The sequence below is a fragment of the Amblyomma maculatum genome, chromosome 1 (assembly GCF_055883805.1).
Source record: "Amblyomma maculatum isolate TAMU_Amacu chromosome 1, ASM5588380v1, whole genome shotgun sequence".
Taxonomy (NCBI): Eukaryota; Metazoa; Arthropoda; class Arachnida; order Ixodida; family Ixodidae; genus Amblyomma; species Amblyomma maculatum.
In genome coordinates this window covers 392,034,570-392,054,777 of record NC_139344.1, presented here as the reverse complement: position 1 = coordinate 392,054,777, position 20,208 = coordinate 392,034,570, and the positions used below count along the sequence as shown (strand labels likewise).

Sequence of the window (20,208 nt, the reverse complement as noted above, 5' to 3'; positions counted from 1 at the left end):
AGATTGCTGATTACTTAGGCGTGTTCAGAGTAGATGGAGGCTAGATTGTTTTGACATGGTAAAGAAGGCTGCGTTAGAGGAAAAGCAAGTTATATTTTGAATTCTAAACGTTAATAAACTTGGCGCGGCTGGCCTACTTGGAAAGCGATCGGCTAGCAAGTTTCCAAAAAAGAGCAATAAAAATTTGATAGTGCACAAAGCAAAAAAGTGGACGCATCTAACAAGAGCTATATTCAGTGACATATTCACCGCAGCCATGTCTGTGAACTTGCAACAATTAATTCGTTGTGGTATCGCTCTATTTACGTACACTCTCTGGACCAAGTAATTTTTAAGAATTATGGCAGCTTGTCACATTCTTATAGCATCACTCAACTCTATTTTGTTTTCGTTTCACTGAATAAGTGACAGTCGTGTTATATGTAAAATTAGTCACCACTGTGAATTAAAAAAAAAATTAAGTTGTTAACAGAATGGTTCATCTCTCCTCGCCTTTTTTGCGCATGAACATACTTGACACACAGGCTGCAGCCCCATATTATTTCATGCATACTGCTTTTGCTTGTCATGGTCTCGACTTTGTTAGCGTTATTTGGGAAAAGCAGTGGCGAAAGACAAGGAAGCGAGTGTACAGATGGAACTTACAATCCTATATACATAACCAACATTACGTTAAAATTTCTGCACATTTTTTTTCTCTAGGTGACCTGTACACTGTCTTCATACCAACTCAAGAAGCCATCAACAACCTGCCGACGGAGACCTCCCAGAAGATCCTGTCCGACAAAGAGCTTCTTAAGCGTACGTAGGCTTTGGATGAAATTAGTACACGAGTAGAAAGTTTTAAAGGCACCTGACCACCGTTCAGCCTTTACTTGTATAAATGGCCAGAAACGTTGAGCTTTTTGCAGAGATGGTGAGGCGCTCAGTTCTTTGAAAATGATACCAGTAATACGCCGTAACGCGTTGCGCTGATACTTTTCGTTTCAGGCGTGATTTCGCACCACATTGTTCCTGGCCTGCAGTTCAGCGCTGTCCTCAAGGACGGCGCTACGCTGACCCCTCTCGACGGCGAAGTCCTCCGCATCACGACCCAAGCCGGTGAGATATTACTGTCCCGAACCCTCTCGGCAGTGGCGTATCTACGGTGTAGAACAGGGGCCATTTCCAGTGTATTCTTTAGCCCCATGCTTATATAACAACGGACATCCTACCCAAGCCCTTTTAACCTTATCAGACCCCTTTATAGTCTCATACTTTCAAGTACACATTTCTTTTTGTAGTATCCACTCATTAAAACAAACCATAACTTGTATTGCGCTATTATATACGCTGAAACGTTGCATACCATGAAATGCATTTGTTTGCTATTATATATAAACTGGCCAGCCTTTCATTTGTTGTTATTTTGTCGGAATCCTTAGTTGAAAGGTTTGATGCGTGTGTACAGCCTCCTGGATTCGATTCTTAATACTCTTAATACCGCACAAGCTTCGGTATTATACATGTGGAGCTGCTTCGAAGTGAAGTAGAGCGGAAACCGGGAGTGGGAACTAAAACGTGCATCGATCATACTGCAGGAGACAGGTGAAGGAATAAACGAGTGTATTGTGTCATCTCTTTCGTAGTTCTGCTTAGTGCGAAGCAAGTTTTATCGTCTATTTTTGAGGGTGGTTCCTTTATGTTCTGGATTGGTGATAGCGCGTAATGTTGAAATGAAGATGGTGGGCTCCAGTTACGTTTGAAGGCAATCTCTACAGAGAATTTGTTTTAATTATTTTTCAATTGTTAGCCCCTCATTACCAATCAGCACTGCCTTTTTGAACTCCCGTAAACATCGAAGCGAAACGATTCTATAGCTCATGCTCTTGGTCGGTTCCCTATCGCAGTGCCACCTGACCCGACAGCCTTCTGGGCTAATTTAGCTGATAGAGCGATTGTCCAAGATATAGGCACCGGTTCCGAGATGGAACCACGCATCAGGAACAGTTTTTCTTCCCCTGTGATGTTTCTGTGAACGCCGCAGAGTATTGCTTTGTAGCCGTATGACTGGGCTTGGATGGACGCTAATTAGCAATCACTAATAATTTAATTAATGCACCGATACTGCGGTTTCTCTACAATTTGTTAAAAACTGCACGCGACGTTGTAAGCATGCTAGGCTCTTTATAATTAATTTGGGCTTTATTTTCATCACAATTCGCACTCTGCGCAGTGGATAAAAACAAGTAGTAGGCACAGCCCCTTAGGGCTCCGGTGCATGACAACCCATCGTTGGCAGTGGTTGGTTCTCAATAATTATACCAGCCTTCAAAATCAATTTACCATGAACACGTATCATGGGCATTCTATTGCCCTCCACAATGCTTTTTCTTCTCCTTGAGCTTCCGGCGCAGCAACGCTAATTAGTTGGCACTCGCGCGATATCATTAAAAATTCAAAAGGCTGTACATACAAACGTACGCATTACTCACCGGTATTTTCGATGAATTTGTGATGCATTGAACGGTATGCAATTCATGAAAAACGGCCTAAGGTGGCCCGCTAAGGCTTGATTGTTTATTAATGAGGCTGCATCACCCCTGGTTTGCCTCATGGTGAATTCAACTGGTCAGCTTGAAGAGGGGCTCTGATTTCGCTCCACAGCGGTGGCATGCGCTTTGCGATGGCACAATTTAGTCGTATCTTGAAGGTAGCTAGTGAGGTTCGCCGGGTTTTGTTGTTATGTCCTGTAGCCAGTGCAAACTAAGTTTAAGCATCAGTAAGTTTATTCTGATATTTAACCAATGCAAGTTAACCAACATTACTTATGTGGGCATGCCTTATAGTTTAATAGTTGCTCAATCTGGTACCCTGACACATTGCTCGGGCGCCGAACTGTTTTGGACATTTAATAATACCAATCATCAGTCCGAATTCACTTCCTTTCAACGCGCATAAGCAAGGCAAAATCATCTGCGGGGTTTACATGTATGGTTGTTAATGCGCGTTGTTGAAAAGCTGTGCAGGTGCTGGAATTTGTGTTTTGTTGACTTTGACTTAACTGAAACATTCGTGCCGCGCTTCCCTCAGAACTTAATAAGTTTTTCATACTATTTACTGTACATCGCCCTACTAATTGAGCTATTATCTACGGGTCTCAGTTTAACTCGCTGGTCTGCAGTGCGCAATTTGTCCGAGTGTTTACATGTTTCCTTCTTCACCGCGCAGGTCAACTCTTCATCGACGGAGTTCCTTTCGTGAGCAGGGATGACGGCGCAACCAACGGTGTCATCCACATCGTTAACCGGCTGCTGGTGCCACAGAGCGTGATCGAAGACTGCGGCTGCGTGCCGTCTCATGGCGGTGGAGATAGCCTGCTCACGGGCGGAAAGATCAGCTTCCCTGGAACCACCATCGTGGGCCAGCAGCTTCCCGGACTCGTGCAACATGTCGTGGTGCCAGGCACAGTCACGCAGACCACGCACATCGTATCTCCGCCCAAGACCGTTGTTCTAGGTCAGCAGAAGCTCGGTGTATTGCCTAGGCCAATATTGCCTGTGGGGCTTTCTCCAAAAGTCCCGACACTCGCGTTCCCAGGTTTCCCCGGCGCTCCCGTTTTGCCCGGACTGAGCCCCGGTGAACCCGCTAAGCCAGCCTTCGGCGCTAGGAAGCCGCCCAGTGCACCACAAGGTTCGCTGCGATTCACTCCGCCCGCACAGCTTCCTAAACCTGCGCCTCCCCCTCCCGTCCCAACACTTTCCTTTAGTGTAGGTGCTGTTCCCATAGCCAAACCCACCCCTCAGTCTCTGAAGCCGCTTGCTCCATCCGCTATTCCTTCTTTCTCTTTTAGTCCTGTGAACGTTGGCACAGGGCATAGCGTTACAGTCCCCAAGCGCGGGCCGCCGTTTACTAAAGGACCAGATGACACACCAGGACCTAGTTTTACATTTGAACCAGCGACAAAAACCACTGACGATGATGAAAAGGTGAGGCCCTCATCACTGCCTAAAAATGCACTCGACAGAGCTCCTCCTATTGAGGTTACTCACAGAGTTCCCCCTACACTCCATGTACTGAATCTTCCATCGCTAAACCCTGCACCAGAAAGGTCGCCGAAAGAAGGGTCGGCTCTTTTTGGAACGCCTTTTCAAAGAATTCCGCCACTGAGGCCCACGAAGTCAAAGGTTTCAGACCAGAAACCTGGTTTGGCGCAAAAATCTCCCGCCATTGGATCTGGGGTCAAGAAGTTTCCCGACCGTTTCCTAAAGTTGAAGACTCCCTTGCAAGATCCCCGTGAGGCCCCACCATTATCACCCATATTTAAGACGTTCCCACCATGCGATGACAACTCATTTCTTGAACTGATCAGCCAGGCGCTTCCTCCTACGCATCCCTTGAGAAAGGCTGGCGGACCTAAAGGCACGAATATAGATCGCGAAAGATTAAAGGTGTTATCCACGCCAATTGAGACGCCATCGCTGCCACGAAGTTCTCTTTTTGGTGGACCAGCCTATGACACATCACGACCCAAACCGCAACAAGATCAGTATGCATCACCAAGGACACAAGACCGAACTTCATACACGCCAACAGATGACACACAGAGGCCAACAGACACTCTTTCGCCAAATGCACCAGTACGGGAACCCTTTGGAACAAGACAGACAACAAGTGGAGACTCTAAAGTGCCACCAAGGATCTCACCTAGCACTGGTGGGTTCAAAAGAGGAAAATATTAGAAGTAATTGAAAACCTACAAACTATTATCAGATGTGGCATACAAAATATGGACAATACACAGCCATAACATGAAAATGAATCTGAAATATTCAGACTTTCGCTTACCGGCGGATTTCCAATGTAAAAACAAACCGGTCACGAACCCCAAAACGGGTGCGCATATTGTTCATACATGTGACAAAATACTATGCTTAGCGAGTTTTTGCGCTTTAATCTTTGCCATTTTTACAGGTCCGGGAGCACTGCAACCCCTCCAACCAGGCAAACCACCTCAAATAACATTCCAAGTTGGTACTCCAGGACTTCCTAAAGTTCCTGGCCTTCCATCCCTGTCAACTGGACCAAAGGGTCCAGGAACTCCAAGGGGACCCAGTGGCCCGAGTGGCCCTAGTGGCCCATTCGGACCAGGAGGACCAAGTGGACCATTCGGACCTGGTGGACCAAAGGGACCGAGTGGACCATTTGGCCCTGGTGGACCATCTGGACCAAGGGGACCAAGTGGACCATTCGGCCCTGGTGGACCAGGAGGACCAAAAGGTCCAAGCAGTCCATTCGGACCTAGTGGACCAAGAGGACCAAGCGGACCATTCGGTCCAAGTGGGCCATCTGGACCAGGAGGACCAAGTGGGCCAAGGGGACCAGGCGGACCATCTGCACCAGGAGTACCAAAAGGCCCAAGTGGTCCATTCGGCCCTAGAGGACCCTCTGGACCAAGCAGCCCATTCGGCCCTGGTAGGCCAAGCGGACCATTCGGACCTAGTGGACCATCTGCACCCGGAGGTCCAAAGGGACCAAGCGGACCATTCGGACCTAGTGGACCATCCGGGCCTGGAGGCCCCAGCGGCCCAAGGGGACCAAGTGGACCATTCGGTCCCGGAGGATCAAGCGCACCACGTGGCCCAAGCGGGCCATTCGGACCTAGTGGACCATCTGGACCAGGAGGACCAAAAGGCCCAAGTGGAACATTCGGACCTGGTGGACCATCCGGACCAGGGGGACCAAGTGGACCACTCGGCCCTGGGGGGCCAAGCGGACCACGCGGACCAACCGGTCCATTCGGCCCTAGTGGACCAGGAGGGCCAAAGGGACCAAGCGGACCTAGCGGTCCATTTGGACCTACTGCGCCATCCGGACCAGGAGGACCAAGCGGTCCGAGAGGACCAAGTGGTCCATTTGGTCCTGGTGGACCAAGCGGACCACGTGGCCCGAGCGGTCCTTTCGGCCCTAGCGGGCCATCTGGACCTGGAGGACTAAAGGGACCAAGTGGACCTGGCGGACCATTCGGACCTGGAGGACCAAGCAGCCCTGGTGGACCAAGAGCTCCAACTGCCTCATTTTCATTTGGCCCTAAAGGACCTTCCGCACCATCCGGACCAAAGGGACCATTCCCAAGTGGACCATCCGGTCCAAGTGGACCATTCGGGCCTGGTGGACCAAGCGGACCATCTGGCCCTGGGGGACCGAAAGGGCCATCTGGGCCAGGAGGACCAAGTGGACCACTCGGCCCTGCCGGACCAAGTGGACCATTCCCAAGTGGGCCCAGTGGACCATCTGGGCCGCGAGGACCAAGCGGACCATTTGGCCCCAGTGGACCAAAGGGACCAAGTGGGCCATCCGGTCCAGGAGGACCAAGCGGGCCATCTGGTCCAAGAGGCCCAAGTGGACCATTTGGCCCTGGAGGACCAAGCGGACCAAGGGGACCAAGCGGGCCATTCCCAAGCGGGCCCAGTGGACCATCAGGGCCGGGAGGACCAAGCGGACCATTTGGCCCTGGTGGACCAAGCGGACCAAGCGGGCCATCTGGTCCAAGAGGCCCGAGCGGACCATTTGGCCCTGGAGGACCAAGCGGACCAAGGGGACCAAGCGGGCCATTCCCAAGCGGACCCGGTGGACCATCTGGGCCAGGAGGACCAAGCGGACCATTTGGCCCTGGTGGACCTGGCGGACCAAGAGGACCAAGCGGGCCATCTGGTCCAAGAGGCCCGAGCGGACCATTTGGCCCTGGAGGACCAAGCGGACCAAGGGGACCAAGCGGGCCATTCCCAAGCGGACCCAGTGGACCATCTGGGCCAGGAGGACCAAGCGGACCATTTGGCCCTGGTGGACCGAGCGGACCAAGCGGGCCATCTGGTCCAAGAGGCCCGAGCGGGCCATCTGGTCCAAGAGGCCCGAGCGGACCATTTGGCCCTGGAGGACCAAGCGGACCAAGGGGACCAAGCGGGTCATTCCCAAGCGGACCCAGTGGACCATCTGGGCCTGGAGGACCAAGTGGACCAAGAGGACCAAGCGGGCCATTTGGCCCTGGAGGACCAAGCGGACCAAGGGGACCAAGCGGGCCATTCCCAAGCGGACCTAGTGGACCATCCGGACCAGGAGGACTGAAGGGACCATTTGGCCCTGGTGGACCGAGCGGACCAAGGGGACCAAGCGGGCTATCTGGTCCAAGAGGCCCGAGCGGACCATTTGGCCCTGGAGGACCAAGCGGACCAAGGGGACCAAGTGGGCCATTCCCAAGCGGGCCCAGTGGACCATCTGGGCCAGGAGGACCCAAGGGACCATTTGGCCCTAGTGGACCGAGCGGACCAAGCGGGCCATCTGGTTCAAGAGGACCAACTGGGCCCGGAGGACCAAGCGGGCCATTTGGCCCTGGTGGGCCAAGCGGACCAAGGGGACCAAGCGGACCGTTCCCAAGTGGGCCATCTGGGCCAGGAGGACCTTTAGGACCAGGCGGGCCAAGAGGACCAAATGGGCCATTCCCAAGCGGGCCGTCTGGCCCACGTGGACCATCTGGACCAGGAGGACCATTGGGTCCAGGCGGACCAAGTGGGCCATTGGGCCCTGGTGGACCAAGCGGGCCAAGAGGACCAAGCGGGCCTACTGGACCAAAGGGACCTAGTGGGCCATTGGGTCCAGGTGGGCCATCTGGACCAGGAGGGCCAAGTGGACCAAGAGGACCAAGCGGACCATTTGGACCATCTGCACCAGGAGGACCAAGTGGACCAGGAGGCCCAGGAGGAACGAAGGGACCAACTGCCACGTTCACCTTCGGATCGAGGTTGCCGACAGGACCTTCAGGTCCCAGTGGCCCAAGAGGACCTGGAGGGCCAAGTGGACCGAAAGGGCCAAGCGGACCATTCGCACCAAGTGGACCAGGTGGTCCACGTGGCCCAAGTGGCCCTGGAGGACCAAGCGGTCCCGCTGGGCCAGGAGGATTTTTGTTTGGCGGCCCATCTGCCACGCCAACCCCCAAGGCTCCAAGTCTCTCACTGCCAGGTGGACCATCTGGACCAAGTGGGCCAAGGGGTCCTAGTGGATCGAGAACACCAACAAGGAGGCCACCTAGCTACCTGCCACTACCTGGAGAAGTTCCATCTGCTCCTAGTCTATCCCGAGGGCCAACACTGCCAGGCGCTACTGGTGTGACTGGTGCACCAAGGTTGCCAGTTGGAGGAGCACCTAAAGGCCCAGCTGCCCTTGGCTTCCCGCAGGCTCCAGGCGGCCCAGCCGGTGTGGGCAAATTTACTTTCATCAGTGGACTTCCTATTCCAAAGGCACCAGGTATGCATGCTCATTAAAAGCACGTTTTAATCGCAAATGTCCCTAGTCCTCCCATTTCAGGACCGGCACAGCAGTAATTAAATAATAAACTTGTAGTTAAAGAAATACTTTTTGTGGTAGTATGTAATAAGCAATAAGTTTTCCCTGCTATATAATTCAATGTGAATGTCATAATTTTGCGGCCGAAATAACTGACATTTGAAATTACTTAAATACATCATGGAACTTTTGGTCGAAAAAGTTTTTATGTTGTACGTCAGAGCACCTGGAAGTCCGGAACGACGAATGAGAATAACTCCGCGCAAGTTAAAAGGTCGGCAAGGGCTAAAGAACTACGAGTGCGTCCAAGACATAATGTCATCTCTTGTCGATGTGCCACCTATGCATATACTAGATGCAGGGAAGGGTACAAATGTCGCGAGCATCCCCCAAAACTAATATTTAAAATTATGCTTGTGGTGCAGAAAGGCCAGACGGGGCACGTCAGAGATAAAACAAGCAAAGATCAAGTGCAGAGCTTTTTTTTTGGTTACGTCTACTGTGGACATAACGAGGTCCGGTTGTGCCGCGACGCCATGGAGCGCAGGCAAACTTGTGGTAACTAGCATGGCAGGAACATCTCTGAACGCAGATTTCCGGGTCGATTTCTTGAATCTGCGAAAAAAATACATAACCTTCTCCGCAAGCTTCAATGCTGTAATCAGCCTCGAGTAACAATGTACTGCTTCGCCATGCTCCTGTTTATTGTTCGAGCTGTCGTATTTTTGCAAAGGGCCGCGGTTCATAAAAACGAGGAGAGGAGGAAAAGCTGGCTGAGGCAGAATGTCAGAATTTAAAACAGAAAATGTGTTTCATTAATTGGGTAGACATAATAGGTTTATTAGTCAATTTTTGATTTGGAATTATGGTAAGGACATTATTAAGCATGAATCACCACATAGAATTCGCTTATACACAGTAAATCATTTGTAACTGACTTCTTTTTGCCACAGTGTTTTACTTCCAGGTTGCTGAACTATGGTTGCGATGTCACAGCTGAGTATGAAATTATATGAGATCCACAAGAGCTTGAATATAGTAGTTATTTGTCCAGTCGCTTTCATTTAATCGTCAGGAGGAGCTTAGCATAATAATTTCCACAAATCCAAAATACAGAGCAACGAATATACTGAAGCTTTTGTATGTGTCGCATATTTTTGTACTCGCTTGTGAGGCCGTAATCTTCGTTTGGCAACCGGAAACCCCAAAACTGAAACTGGAAAGACAAAGTGAGCTGTTCTACACAGTCGAACATGGATATCGAGCATTAGCTCGGGATACTTTACAGCTGATTTCACGACCTGTTGGTTTGTATTGCTAAATCATTTTATGCCAACTGATTTCGCGTTCTTGAGTCCCTGCTATTGAGCTGGTTCTCCCCGTGGTCTCGGGCTCTTGCTGACTTTTAGTCTCAGCTGCCGTCCTGTCCCTGCGCGTTAAAAGTATACTGCGCAAATATTTTGACCTTATGTGAAATCGCTGAAAATGCGTTCAGGAAGTAGGATTATGGCTGCCGCATTTCTTTCCCGCGTTTTCGCGCGGATTACGTTATTTGTGCGCGCGCCCTAAACGCCGGCCGGCGCAGGCGAGAGCCGTGCGTGATGTCACACTTTTCACAAGCGACATACCCCCGCTGTACCGAGGTTGCTTCGCTTCAGCTGTCGGTCCTGGGAGTAAAATGAGCTGGGAGAATCATACACTTCGGCCAAGAATGCGCACCCAGCAAAGTATATTTGTGCATATTATAATGTGCACTGAAATGCATCAGAAAACTTCTTTATGAAATTGAGAACGCCAAGGAACCGCAGTGTTTATTTATTTATGGTGCTGAGTTTGCCACACGACGTAAAAGGTGGTGGTAGAGTCACAGGAATGTGTGGAGTGCAGCCATGTGCAAGAAGTCATATAAACTGCGTGCATAAATGTAGTTTGTTATCCATAAGTGGAAATGAGAGTCATTAGTCGGTGAAAGTCCCGCTTTTTGTAAAATGATCTTGCGTATATGCGAAGTTCCTGGGCATGTCCATATTAGATGCCGGACAGTGGTGTCGCAAGCGGGTTCCTCGCAGTGTGGGCATTTGTCGGGAACTGGAATAGTAGTACTTTGCCACTGGTGTCGAACGGCGGGCGTAAGGGCCACTCCTACTCTCGGCCGTCTCAGAGATACCTCCTCCACCCTTGTTAGATTGGGGGGAAGGGGGTACGTACACGGGGAAATTAGAGCACGTGTACGCTGCCTGAGGGATGCTGATGATGTCAAATGGGTCAGGAGTGGATCCGGTGGCAAGGAATCATGAATAGGTTGCGACAAATCTGCTGCATGAGGAAGCACGTCTGCTGCTATGGTATTCAGATTTGTGTGGTCTTGAGCCCAGTGAATGATTATAGTCTCTGGGAACACTTGACAAGCAGCATGTATAGTCTGTGTGACCTTAAGAGTGCCATGGACTTTCTTTAAAAGAATTAGGACTTCTTTAGAGTGAGTCATTATGTGTACTTGTTTAACCGTAGGGTCGGCAGGTAACGCTTCTATGGCGTTTAAGATAGCTTGCAGTTCAAAGGCAAGAGTTGATTTGGCGTCGGTAAGGTAAGTTCGATTGGTGTTCAGGTGAGGGTGGGTTGAGCACCTGTTAGGGTTACGGCTGCATCTGTGTAAATAATACAGTCATCGTGTGTTGCGAAAGACGTTATTGGGAATGATGATGAGAGCTGCGACTTCTTGGTGAGTAGAGGCTTATTAGAAGTAAGGTGGTAGTAGTCCCATGGAGGTGGCTGGTTCTCTAATTCAGGACGAAGGGAAGCTTTTCTTGCTCTGTTTGTCTGTCTTTTGGCAGTTAATTCTGCCAACGTGTTAAGGTGGGCGTACTCCTTGAGTAGACGGATAGGAGTTGATCGAGACAGTCCCGTAATGACTCGCATGGTCTCGTGGTTGAGTGCCTCGAGTGTGGACCATTGCCGTTTTGTCAGTTTCTGAAACTGTGCCTGGTATTGAAGCCGCGGTTGAAAGACAGCACGAACAAGTCGGCGAGCGGTATCTGATCGGGCACCACCAGAACGATTTGCTATTCTTCGAATTAGTCCCAGCGTGTTCTGATAGCCAAACTGTGCCTTTTCCTGAAGAATGTACATGGAGGCTCAACACCTTGGTATATTTCACTTCAAGGAGGGGTGTATTGTCAATTGTCAACGCGAATGAATTAGCTTTGAAACTTCTGCGGCCGGCCTTATTGCCCACATGGACATGGCATGTTTTGGTGAGGTTGAGGGATAGGCCTGTGCTGTTGAGAAATTTTTGAAGGAGATTTATGGCATTTTGCAGGGAGTCTTGCTGCACCTGCACTGAGCGGTTTGTAGACCACATAGTAATGTCATCTGCGTAGGTTAGCCCTTTAATATTAGGAATTGAGGCAAGTTCATGTATGAGAGGAATAAATGCAATATTAAACAAAGTTGGGGCTAAAACTGAGCCCTGAGGTACTCCACGATTAGAAATAAAATGTCCTGTTGGTTTTCCATTTACACGGATAGCAAACGTTCGGTGGGAGAGGAACAGGTGAATTGCATGACAAAGCTGTAAGGGCATTCCAAGCGATGACATAGTATTGAGGATCGCTGTGTGGAGGATGTCGTCGTAGGCTTTCGTGATAACTGTTGCCACGACTGTGCGGACGAGACGACTGTGAGATGAACAATATATTACTTCATTGACAAAAAGTTGAAGACCATCTTCAGATCCGTAGCCAGGCCGAAAGCCAACCTGTGAAGACGAATATTTGTGATGATGGCCAAGCCACCAGGATATTCGAGTGGCAAGTAGCTTTTCGTACAGTTTACAGATAGTTGGGGTAAGACGCCCGAGCACCAAGGGTTGTGGGTGGTTTTCCGGGCTTTGGTATGGGAACTACTACAGAATGTTTTCAATCTGGTGGCATTTCACTGATAATCCAGATTTCATTGAAAATTCTCAGGATATTCGAGTGGCAAGTAGCTTTTTGTACAGTTTACAGATAGTTGGGGTAAGACGCCCGAGCACCAAGGGTTGTGGGTGGTTTTCCGGGCTTTGGTATGGGAACTACTACAGAATGTTTCCAATCTGGTGGCATTTCACTGATAATCCAGATTTCATTGAAAATTCTCAGAAGTGAGGTCAATGATTCACCTTCTAGATTGCGGAATAGTGTACAAGGCACACCATCATGACCGGGCGTGGTGTTTGGGCGGATGTCTTCAATCGCAGCGATCAGCTCAGCCATTGTGAAAGGGCTCGTGATCTTATCTTCTGGGTGATGGTTGGCGAGACTGAGTGGAACCGGTGCAGGTTGGCAGTCATAATTGGGGAAGAACTGAAGAGCTGCTTGCTTGACAAATTCTTGCGGTGAAAGACGCAGGGCTGTTCGAATACTCTCGGCGTAGTCTTTAACTAAGGGTTTTCGTTCCATTGAATGAAACACACGCCATAGGTGGCGGTTTCCGATTGGAGTACTTATGTGAAAACACCAGTCTGTCCAACGTTTGTGTAGAAGGTGCTTAGAATACCGACGGGCTTTAGCGGCTAGTTTAGGAAGTTCTGCTATGGCAATATTATTGGACGGATGCTGAGTGACGTATACGTCCATTTGCTTGCGCCGTGCCCAGATGTTAAGGAGGTGAAGATCAGGGTTTGGTTGGTCTTCATTGATGGTTGAAGACACAGTGTGCTGATTTAGAACTTGCATGAAAGTAGAAAGTGCCGAATCAGGAGTTATTGAGATGAGGCGAGCATCTGTACGTAGAGTATTCCGAGAAGTAACGTGAATTTTGCGGCGAATTTTACGTAGTGTGCTTGAGGTAAAATCGATTAGAATGGGGGAGTGGTCACTGCCCCAGGTGTCTGGTTCGCAATTCCAGCGAGGATTCCCAGGGCCCAGCCGCCACGTAAAGTCTGGAGTCGACGCCGGTGCACGCGGGCGGGTGCATTTTGACAAACTGTTGGGAAGCGTAAACGACTGGTCAAAAAATGTGTCGTAAACCTGACGTCCACGCTTAGAGTCTTGTATATATCCTTAGGCTGTGTGACGTTCATTGAAATCTCCTCCAACAAGTATGGGTACATCTGGGTATGAGGTGCGCAGATGTGTGAGCCATCCAAAGTTGAGCACAGTAGATAGCGGTCGTGCGTAAAATGATACTAATATAACTGGAGTACGTTGGGGCTTAGTAATAATGGCCGTCACTTCTTGACGGGTATTGCACCAACGGGATAGGTCTATTGGAGAATGAGGAGTCGATGAACATATATTGCCGCTTTACCGAGAGCAAGACCACTGCGGCGGTCGGGTATCGAGGGGCAGTGATATATGCAGTAACCAGATAGAGGTGGAATAGCGTTATGCTCTTGTAAAAGGAAAGCCCAGGCCTTAAGTTTTCCTTCTTGAATACGGAGCTTCAATTCAGGGAGTTTGTTAGTGAGACCCCTACAGTTTCATTGCATTACAAAGGATTTATGGTTAGTGGCCATTAGTTTGCAGAACAGATGCTATCATTTCAGGCAGTTGCTGCAGCAGTGCAATCAGTGATGCCATTGAAGTTGTAGCTGCAGATTTTTGAGGTTGGGCATATTTTGACTCAAAGTGACTGTATTCATTAGAGCAATGATGAACTTGACATGTAGGCTCAACAAGCGATTGATGCAAACGTTGCAGTAAGATTAACCGACGTTTGCAAAGATGATCAAGCTGTTAGCAAACTTTGGCAATCTATTCATCTATGACAGAAATATCGTTAGGCATAAGGGAACTAATTGGTGGAAATTCATCTTCTGTTTGACGAAGAGTACGGGAACTATGCTTCGAAATAAATGCATAAGATGGGCGGATTTGAGAGGGCGGAGGTAAATATGTGGGCGTCAAGTCGGTACCATCCTCCTCTGTGTGGTTTGATAGAGCAGCAAAACGGTTTGAAATCTTGACTGCATCATAAGTAGGCTTATGTACTACACGACGTTTCTTGCGAGGGCACTTGGGATACGTAATGTCGTGATCGTTTGTTTTACAAAACGGACATTTGAAGGAGGGGAGGCCGTCCGCATATTTGTGCATATTATAACGTGCACTGAAATGCATCAGAAAACTTCTTTATGAAATTGAAAACGCCAAGGAACCACAGTAATTCATAGCTTCACCCGCCGAAAATCACCCGCTTAATTTAGAGTCGGGCGTCGCTGAAATAGGGACTTTGACATGACGTCAGCAGCGCTAGCAGCGGAGTGATTGCTTGAAACTTAAAAGCATGCAGCTCATTAGTATTAGAAAGCAATATGCAATAATTTTGTCTGGGGCATCGTTAGGACCCTGTCAGACTAACATGCGTTATTTCCACTAATCGCATCTGTAGCACTTCACCTAGACGCATAGGCCTTGATAAAAATATGTCATCGTTACTATGCAAATAGCGCCCCCGGTGTTACATTTTGATCATCTAGGCCTCTGCTTAGTTTCTGCTGTATATATGCGCGTGCTGGGGGGGGGGGGGGGGACGGCAATTGAATCTACTACCTCTCATAAGCGTTGACATAGCGTCAACGCTTATGAGAGGCAGTGGATTCAATTGCCGCCGCCAGGCGCGCCAGTTGAAGGAAACATTTTGTGCAAGAAACGATGAGATTTTAGTCGCAATAGTAACGCCAGATTATATTGCAGGACAAAAGTAGATCACCTAAAATTTGATGCAGTATTCCTTTAAACAACGTTCTGTGCTCTCTGTCTCATTCATGGAAGACTTACTGCGATTCCTACAGCCTCACTGAATGTTTAAGACCATCTCCTTATGCAGGTTGTAATTAATGTTCCATTTTTTTTAGCAGGAGCTTTCGGTACCAGCAAAACTCTTTGCAGCAAATGTACCGCGCCTGCCACCTTTACCACGCTACTTCCACACTTAAGCCATGCTTAAGCCAACACGCGTCAAGCAACAGGCAACGTTGCCATCCTTCCGCACCGGTTCCCGCTCGCTTATGCATGTTTAGCATTTTAACGCGGCATCGTTAAAGACTCCGTCCACGAGCGAAATCCGGCGTCGGCGTTATGAGCTCAAAATCACGGGCATGGATTTGCAGGAAGTAGTTGTTGGCTGGCATGACCGGGCACTGACTATGCGCGAGTTTTTAACGCGATAGCGTTAAAGGCCCTGTTCACTGAAAATCCAGCGCCGGCGGTGGCGCCAGCGTTGGACGAGAATGACACTGACAGCTGGTATAGCTGGCAAATGGCATAGCCGAGCATTAACTTGAAGTAGGGTTGCCTGACGTTACGTTTGGCAGGAACTGCCAACACAGGCCTCTCCTTTCATATGGATGGGCGATATCAGAATCAGCCTGCCAAGACCCTTGCATTCACGTTACCCTTACGCCACGCAGGCACGCAAGCGAGGCTCTATTATGTGGTGCGGTAACGTATACGTGTGTCTCATGCTATTTTTACAACAGGCGACCACATGAGTGACCGACTAAGCAGGAGCTGCCATTTCGGGGCCCTAATTTTAGATTCGGGGTTGACGGTAGCTAGGAGCCAGTTGAGATCAGAATACACCCTACCAGCACCCTTGGATTCTGGAGTTAGATGCGCTACCCCTGGGCTACGCAGGTAGGTTAATTCGGCTTGGTTAAGCAGGGCTTTATATGTATGTCAGGTGGTCATTCACATAAAGCTGTATGTCACTGTCAAAGAGCATGTGTCAGATATCACAAAAATAAATTAAGCGATTAGCATTTGGGGGAGTATTGAACTTCAGGTACGCGAAATTCGCGATGAGAGTGGTTGAACGGCAACCATTAGAGCTGTAGCGTCATACCATTAAGTGCCTCCCCCCCCCCCCGCCCCCTCGCCCAATAAAAAAATTCTAGGACATTTTGGCGACTAAAGTGATGAAAAGTGAAAGCCTTAGTGCTGCATTCTGCTACGCGACTGTTGCGCATGTAGCTATGAATGCGGCCACGAGTAAAGCGAGCGACTACTCTTTCACATTCGGTGAGTGCATTTATGCTCCTAATTGTATCTTCGCAGTCGTTCTACGTTTACTTTTGTGCAGTTGACTTTACTGGGTGCGCGGCAATAATTAGTAATTAATTAATTTCACGATTGTCACTAATTCGCAATTATCATTTATTTATCCATTAATCGTTCATTATTTAATTAGTCATCATTAAATATTTAATTACCCTTTATTTATTCATTGTTTAATTAGTAATTAATCATTTCTTGGCATATGGCCATATAAGGCACGCATTCGCGCATACTGTGGTGGTGCTCTGTGATTTGTCGAGACCACCATGACGTCATCCTGTCCCGACCAATCAGAGCCGCCGCAAAAGCGTGACACTTGCTGACAACAACGATGAGGCAATAAAGGCTTTCGCTCTAAAATAAAGTTTTATCCTTTCCCTGCAAATTCTCTGGCCGCCCTGCGCGTTGCCTTCTTAGGGAGCCCAGTATAAATCTGTCGACAAGCGGCATAGTACTATCGAATTCAATTACAACTCTGGCGCCTCTACACTCGATGTAACTACAGCACGAAGTGTTCACGCCGACAACCTGACTATAAATGATCACCTAGTTTTCGAAATTTTTCAGCGCATGACTGCATGCATGGTCAATGGACTATATTTGCACCACACACAAAAAGAAGCAATCTGGACAGTAGATTGTGGGCAGCTATTTCACCAAACGTTTTTTTTTTCTTTCAAGGAGTAGTACTTCTATTCTTTGCAGTAATTTCGAACAAATATTTTTGGCAAGTAGTGCCCCGTTGTACGCGTATGTATTTACGCTGACTGGGGGTTTCAGTGTCCATTGGCTCCACCTGACTTGGCAGGAGAGAATAGTGCTTAGTGTTAGCCTGCGATGTATAGATGCCTTCATCATCATTTACTAAAATTTAAATGCCATTGTTCGGGTACTGCATAGGGTAAAACAATTCATATCGATTTTTATCATTATTCATTTATTGATACTCTCAGCCGTAAGGCCGTTACACGGTGAATATAAATGCATGTAATTAAAGAACACACAGCCTCTAGTACAACCTTATAAATTTCTAGAAAAATCAATTCGAAAAAGACAAAACTGCTCTGCTCTGCAGATACAGGACTTAGGCGCAACACTAGCGGACAAAATATTCCCTAAATAATTCGGCTTACAGGCCACCAAATTCACAATAAGCGAACATATTGAAAAACAGAAAGTGAAAAGGAATATTTAAAACAGTTAATACGGGCCCGTCATGAGTGTAACCCGATAGCTGTGAGAGCTTTAATTGTACAGGACGACGGGAATGCAGTTGCAAATAGGGGCTTGTGTTGAAATTGAAGTGATTATTGCACAACAGATAATGAAATTTTGGCCTGGCGATCTTGCTTTGTTTCGATAGTGGAGGAAGTTGTAATACATGTAGCATGTCTATCACGGAATATGTATATCTATATTTTGACAGAATGAACCAAGCCGCCCTTCTTTGAGAAATTTACAATCTTATCAATTTGTTTTGACTGATAGGGATCCCATTTGACGCTCGCGTATTCCAGTGTCAGACATAGCAGCGCACAATAGGCAGTTAGTCTTGCTTTTGTGAAACCAAGCTTCAGTTTTCGTTTAACAAACCATAACTTATTTTCGACTTTTGAGCATATGTTATCTATGTGTGTATTCCAACTTAGGTTAGAGGATACAGTAACATCTAAACATTTAAAAGAGCTTACGCGTGTTAATATAGGAAGTTTTGTATAATTAATTTTCATTTGGGAAGTTGTGCATACTTAATTATTCAAGTTCAATGCCGAATTTACTGCCAGCTGGTCTAATGGCTTTCAAATGATTGAGTAAATTAAACAATCATACGCAAATAGCCGCACTATAATATAGGGAGGAAGTAGTTTGTTATGGTAGATGGAAGTTCAGGGTTTGTAGGTTACTGGTACTTTGGGGATGTATCATTTACGATAATAAAGCCTAAACAGAGTAAGAAGAGCGTGTGTCGTTCGTCTTGCGCACAGTGCACGCCAGCCTTCCCGTTGCCTCACGGCGGTATTTGCAAGCACAGCTTCCTTGGTGTTTCATAAACAATTCTGCCAAAAAAAGTTGTGATTCAAATTGTTTCACTATAGTGACAGCTTACTTCAAAGCATAGCTTAAACACTTGATTCGATTTAGGTATTTAGAAATCTGGAAATTAGTTACAGGCATGGGAAGAATAGCAGCAAGTGAGAAGAGCGGGCGCCTAGCACATGTGCACGTGTACTCGGTACTTTATACGTTTCTGACAGCATACATGGATAGAAGTTTCACAAGGTAGATTCCCCTTCTGAGAATTCTCGTTCCACAGTGGTGAAGCTGCTTCTAACATGGCTCTATTCTGGTCAAATGCTGTTGGCATTACGAAAGTTCACTGCTCTCCGCACGGGTTTATTTATCCGGTACACTGCTCATCGTCGGTGCACAGCCATTAGTCCTTAAAGATACACAACACTGGCAAAAATATGTCCTGAGATTATGGTGGAGATGAAAAGATCTTGCCTCATATAGTTCAGATCCAGCACTACTATATCAAAAAAAGAGGCTTTACAATTTTAATTTGCCATTAAAAATCCTATAAAAACAACTGAGGCGCTATCTAGCGGAGAAACGATGTAGTACCCCACGTGACTACATGTCAGTGTAGTACCCCACGTGACTACATGTCAGCAAATTATCGCTGATTTTCGTAACTGCACACTGTTCTTTTTTCTTCTAGGAGTGGTTGTCATAACTTATACTTCGCGCTCTCTCTAGCACGTCCTAAAATAAAAGCCACCTCTCCTTTCGCACCGCGAGAGGCATGCTTTCAGGTTTTGCTGCTAGATGGCACCACTGTGTTTGGAATTCCGTGAATGTAAAGCCCCTCAATGACTGTTTCCGCCGACCACGCCAGCGAACAATGAAGGGGTTTTACGTGAATGAAGCGATAATAGTGCCCACTGAAAATTTCGTCGACGAGGTGTGCGTTATTTCGCCGCAACAGCATGGAGTGTGAAACTGAAAAGGACGTTAATCTACGCAAAAAATGTCTGATTAGCTGTCTGGCAAGTGAAATTTATATTTCTTTTCGGTATATCCTTTCGTCGACCACCAGTCGTCATCGCGATTGCTGCTCAGTTTCCAGCATCGGACTACAAAAAATGGGCGCATGCACTGATCGAAAGATTCTGGGTAAAAATTTTTAGTGTTTAAAACCATTATGGAATCAAACATTTTAGACATCAGTCTTTCCATTGCGCTGAAAAAATTTGAGACCTAAATTCCAGTGTTCTGTCCCTTTAAACAAGGTGCCGTAATCAATCCTGTTGCTATTTGCAGTCGACTGTCAGAACAACGGTGTTGATGCGTTGGCGGGCACTGGTTATGTTCGATTCTGGCCTTATAGCATGCCGCCCTTACTTTGTATTTCACTTGCGCATGCAAAATATCTTACTATTTTATGCAAAGTCTATTTACAGTGTTCTGTATTCTTGCCATATATGAGCAGTGCTTCAGAAACTCGAAAAAGTAACCACATAAACAGGCGGCAACGAAGTTTCCTTATCCACGTTATCCTCCCATGTGACTTGCCACCAGCAAGTAGTGAAGAACCCTACCTTGAACTCTACTGGAAGAGAGTACGCAAGCTTATTCTATAGGCACACAAGCTGGAGCACAGCAAATGACAGTACAATACATGTCGAGCACAAAAGTGACACAAAAGAAACCTGCGATTCCCAGTGTGGTCAGGGCGAGCGAAGGATCGCGGTGCCGGGCATCGCGATTTCAGCCATTTAATACATTCCATTTGATACAATTTTCGCCCATTTGGTAGCAAGAACATATCGACAGAACTTGGGATGTT

The 20,208-nt window shown here is 47.8% G+C and overlaps 1 protein-coding gene across 2 annotated transcripts in view; it reads left to right on the top strand.

Annotated features, from left to right (window-relative positions):
- The window catches only part of LOC146208545 (uncharacterized), a 44,117-nt gene that overhangs the window by 15,424 nt on the left and 8,485 nt on the right, over positions 1-20,208 (top strand). Inside the window, exons 5-9 of one of the 2 annotated variants that reach the window (XM_084594700.1) lie at positions 703-801; positions 991-1,101; positions 3,211-3,498; positions 3,580-3,672; positions 4,954-8,280. In XM_084594700.1, coding sequence (XP_084450826.1) covers positions 703-801; positions 991-1,101; positions 3,211-3,498; positions 3,580-3,672; positions 4,954-8,280 — 3,918 coding nt within the window. The remainder of the gene's footprint in view (positions 1-702; positions 802-990; positions 1,102-3,210; positions 3,499-3,579; positions 3,673-4,953; positions 8,281-20,208) is intronic. The other variant, XM_084594708.1, reaches the window with a different exon arrangement.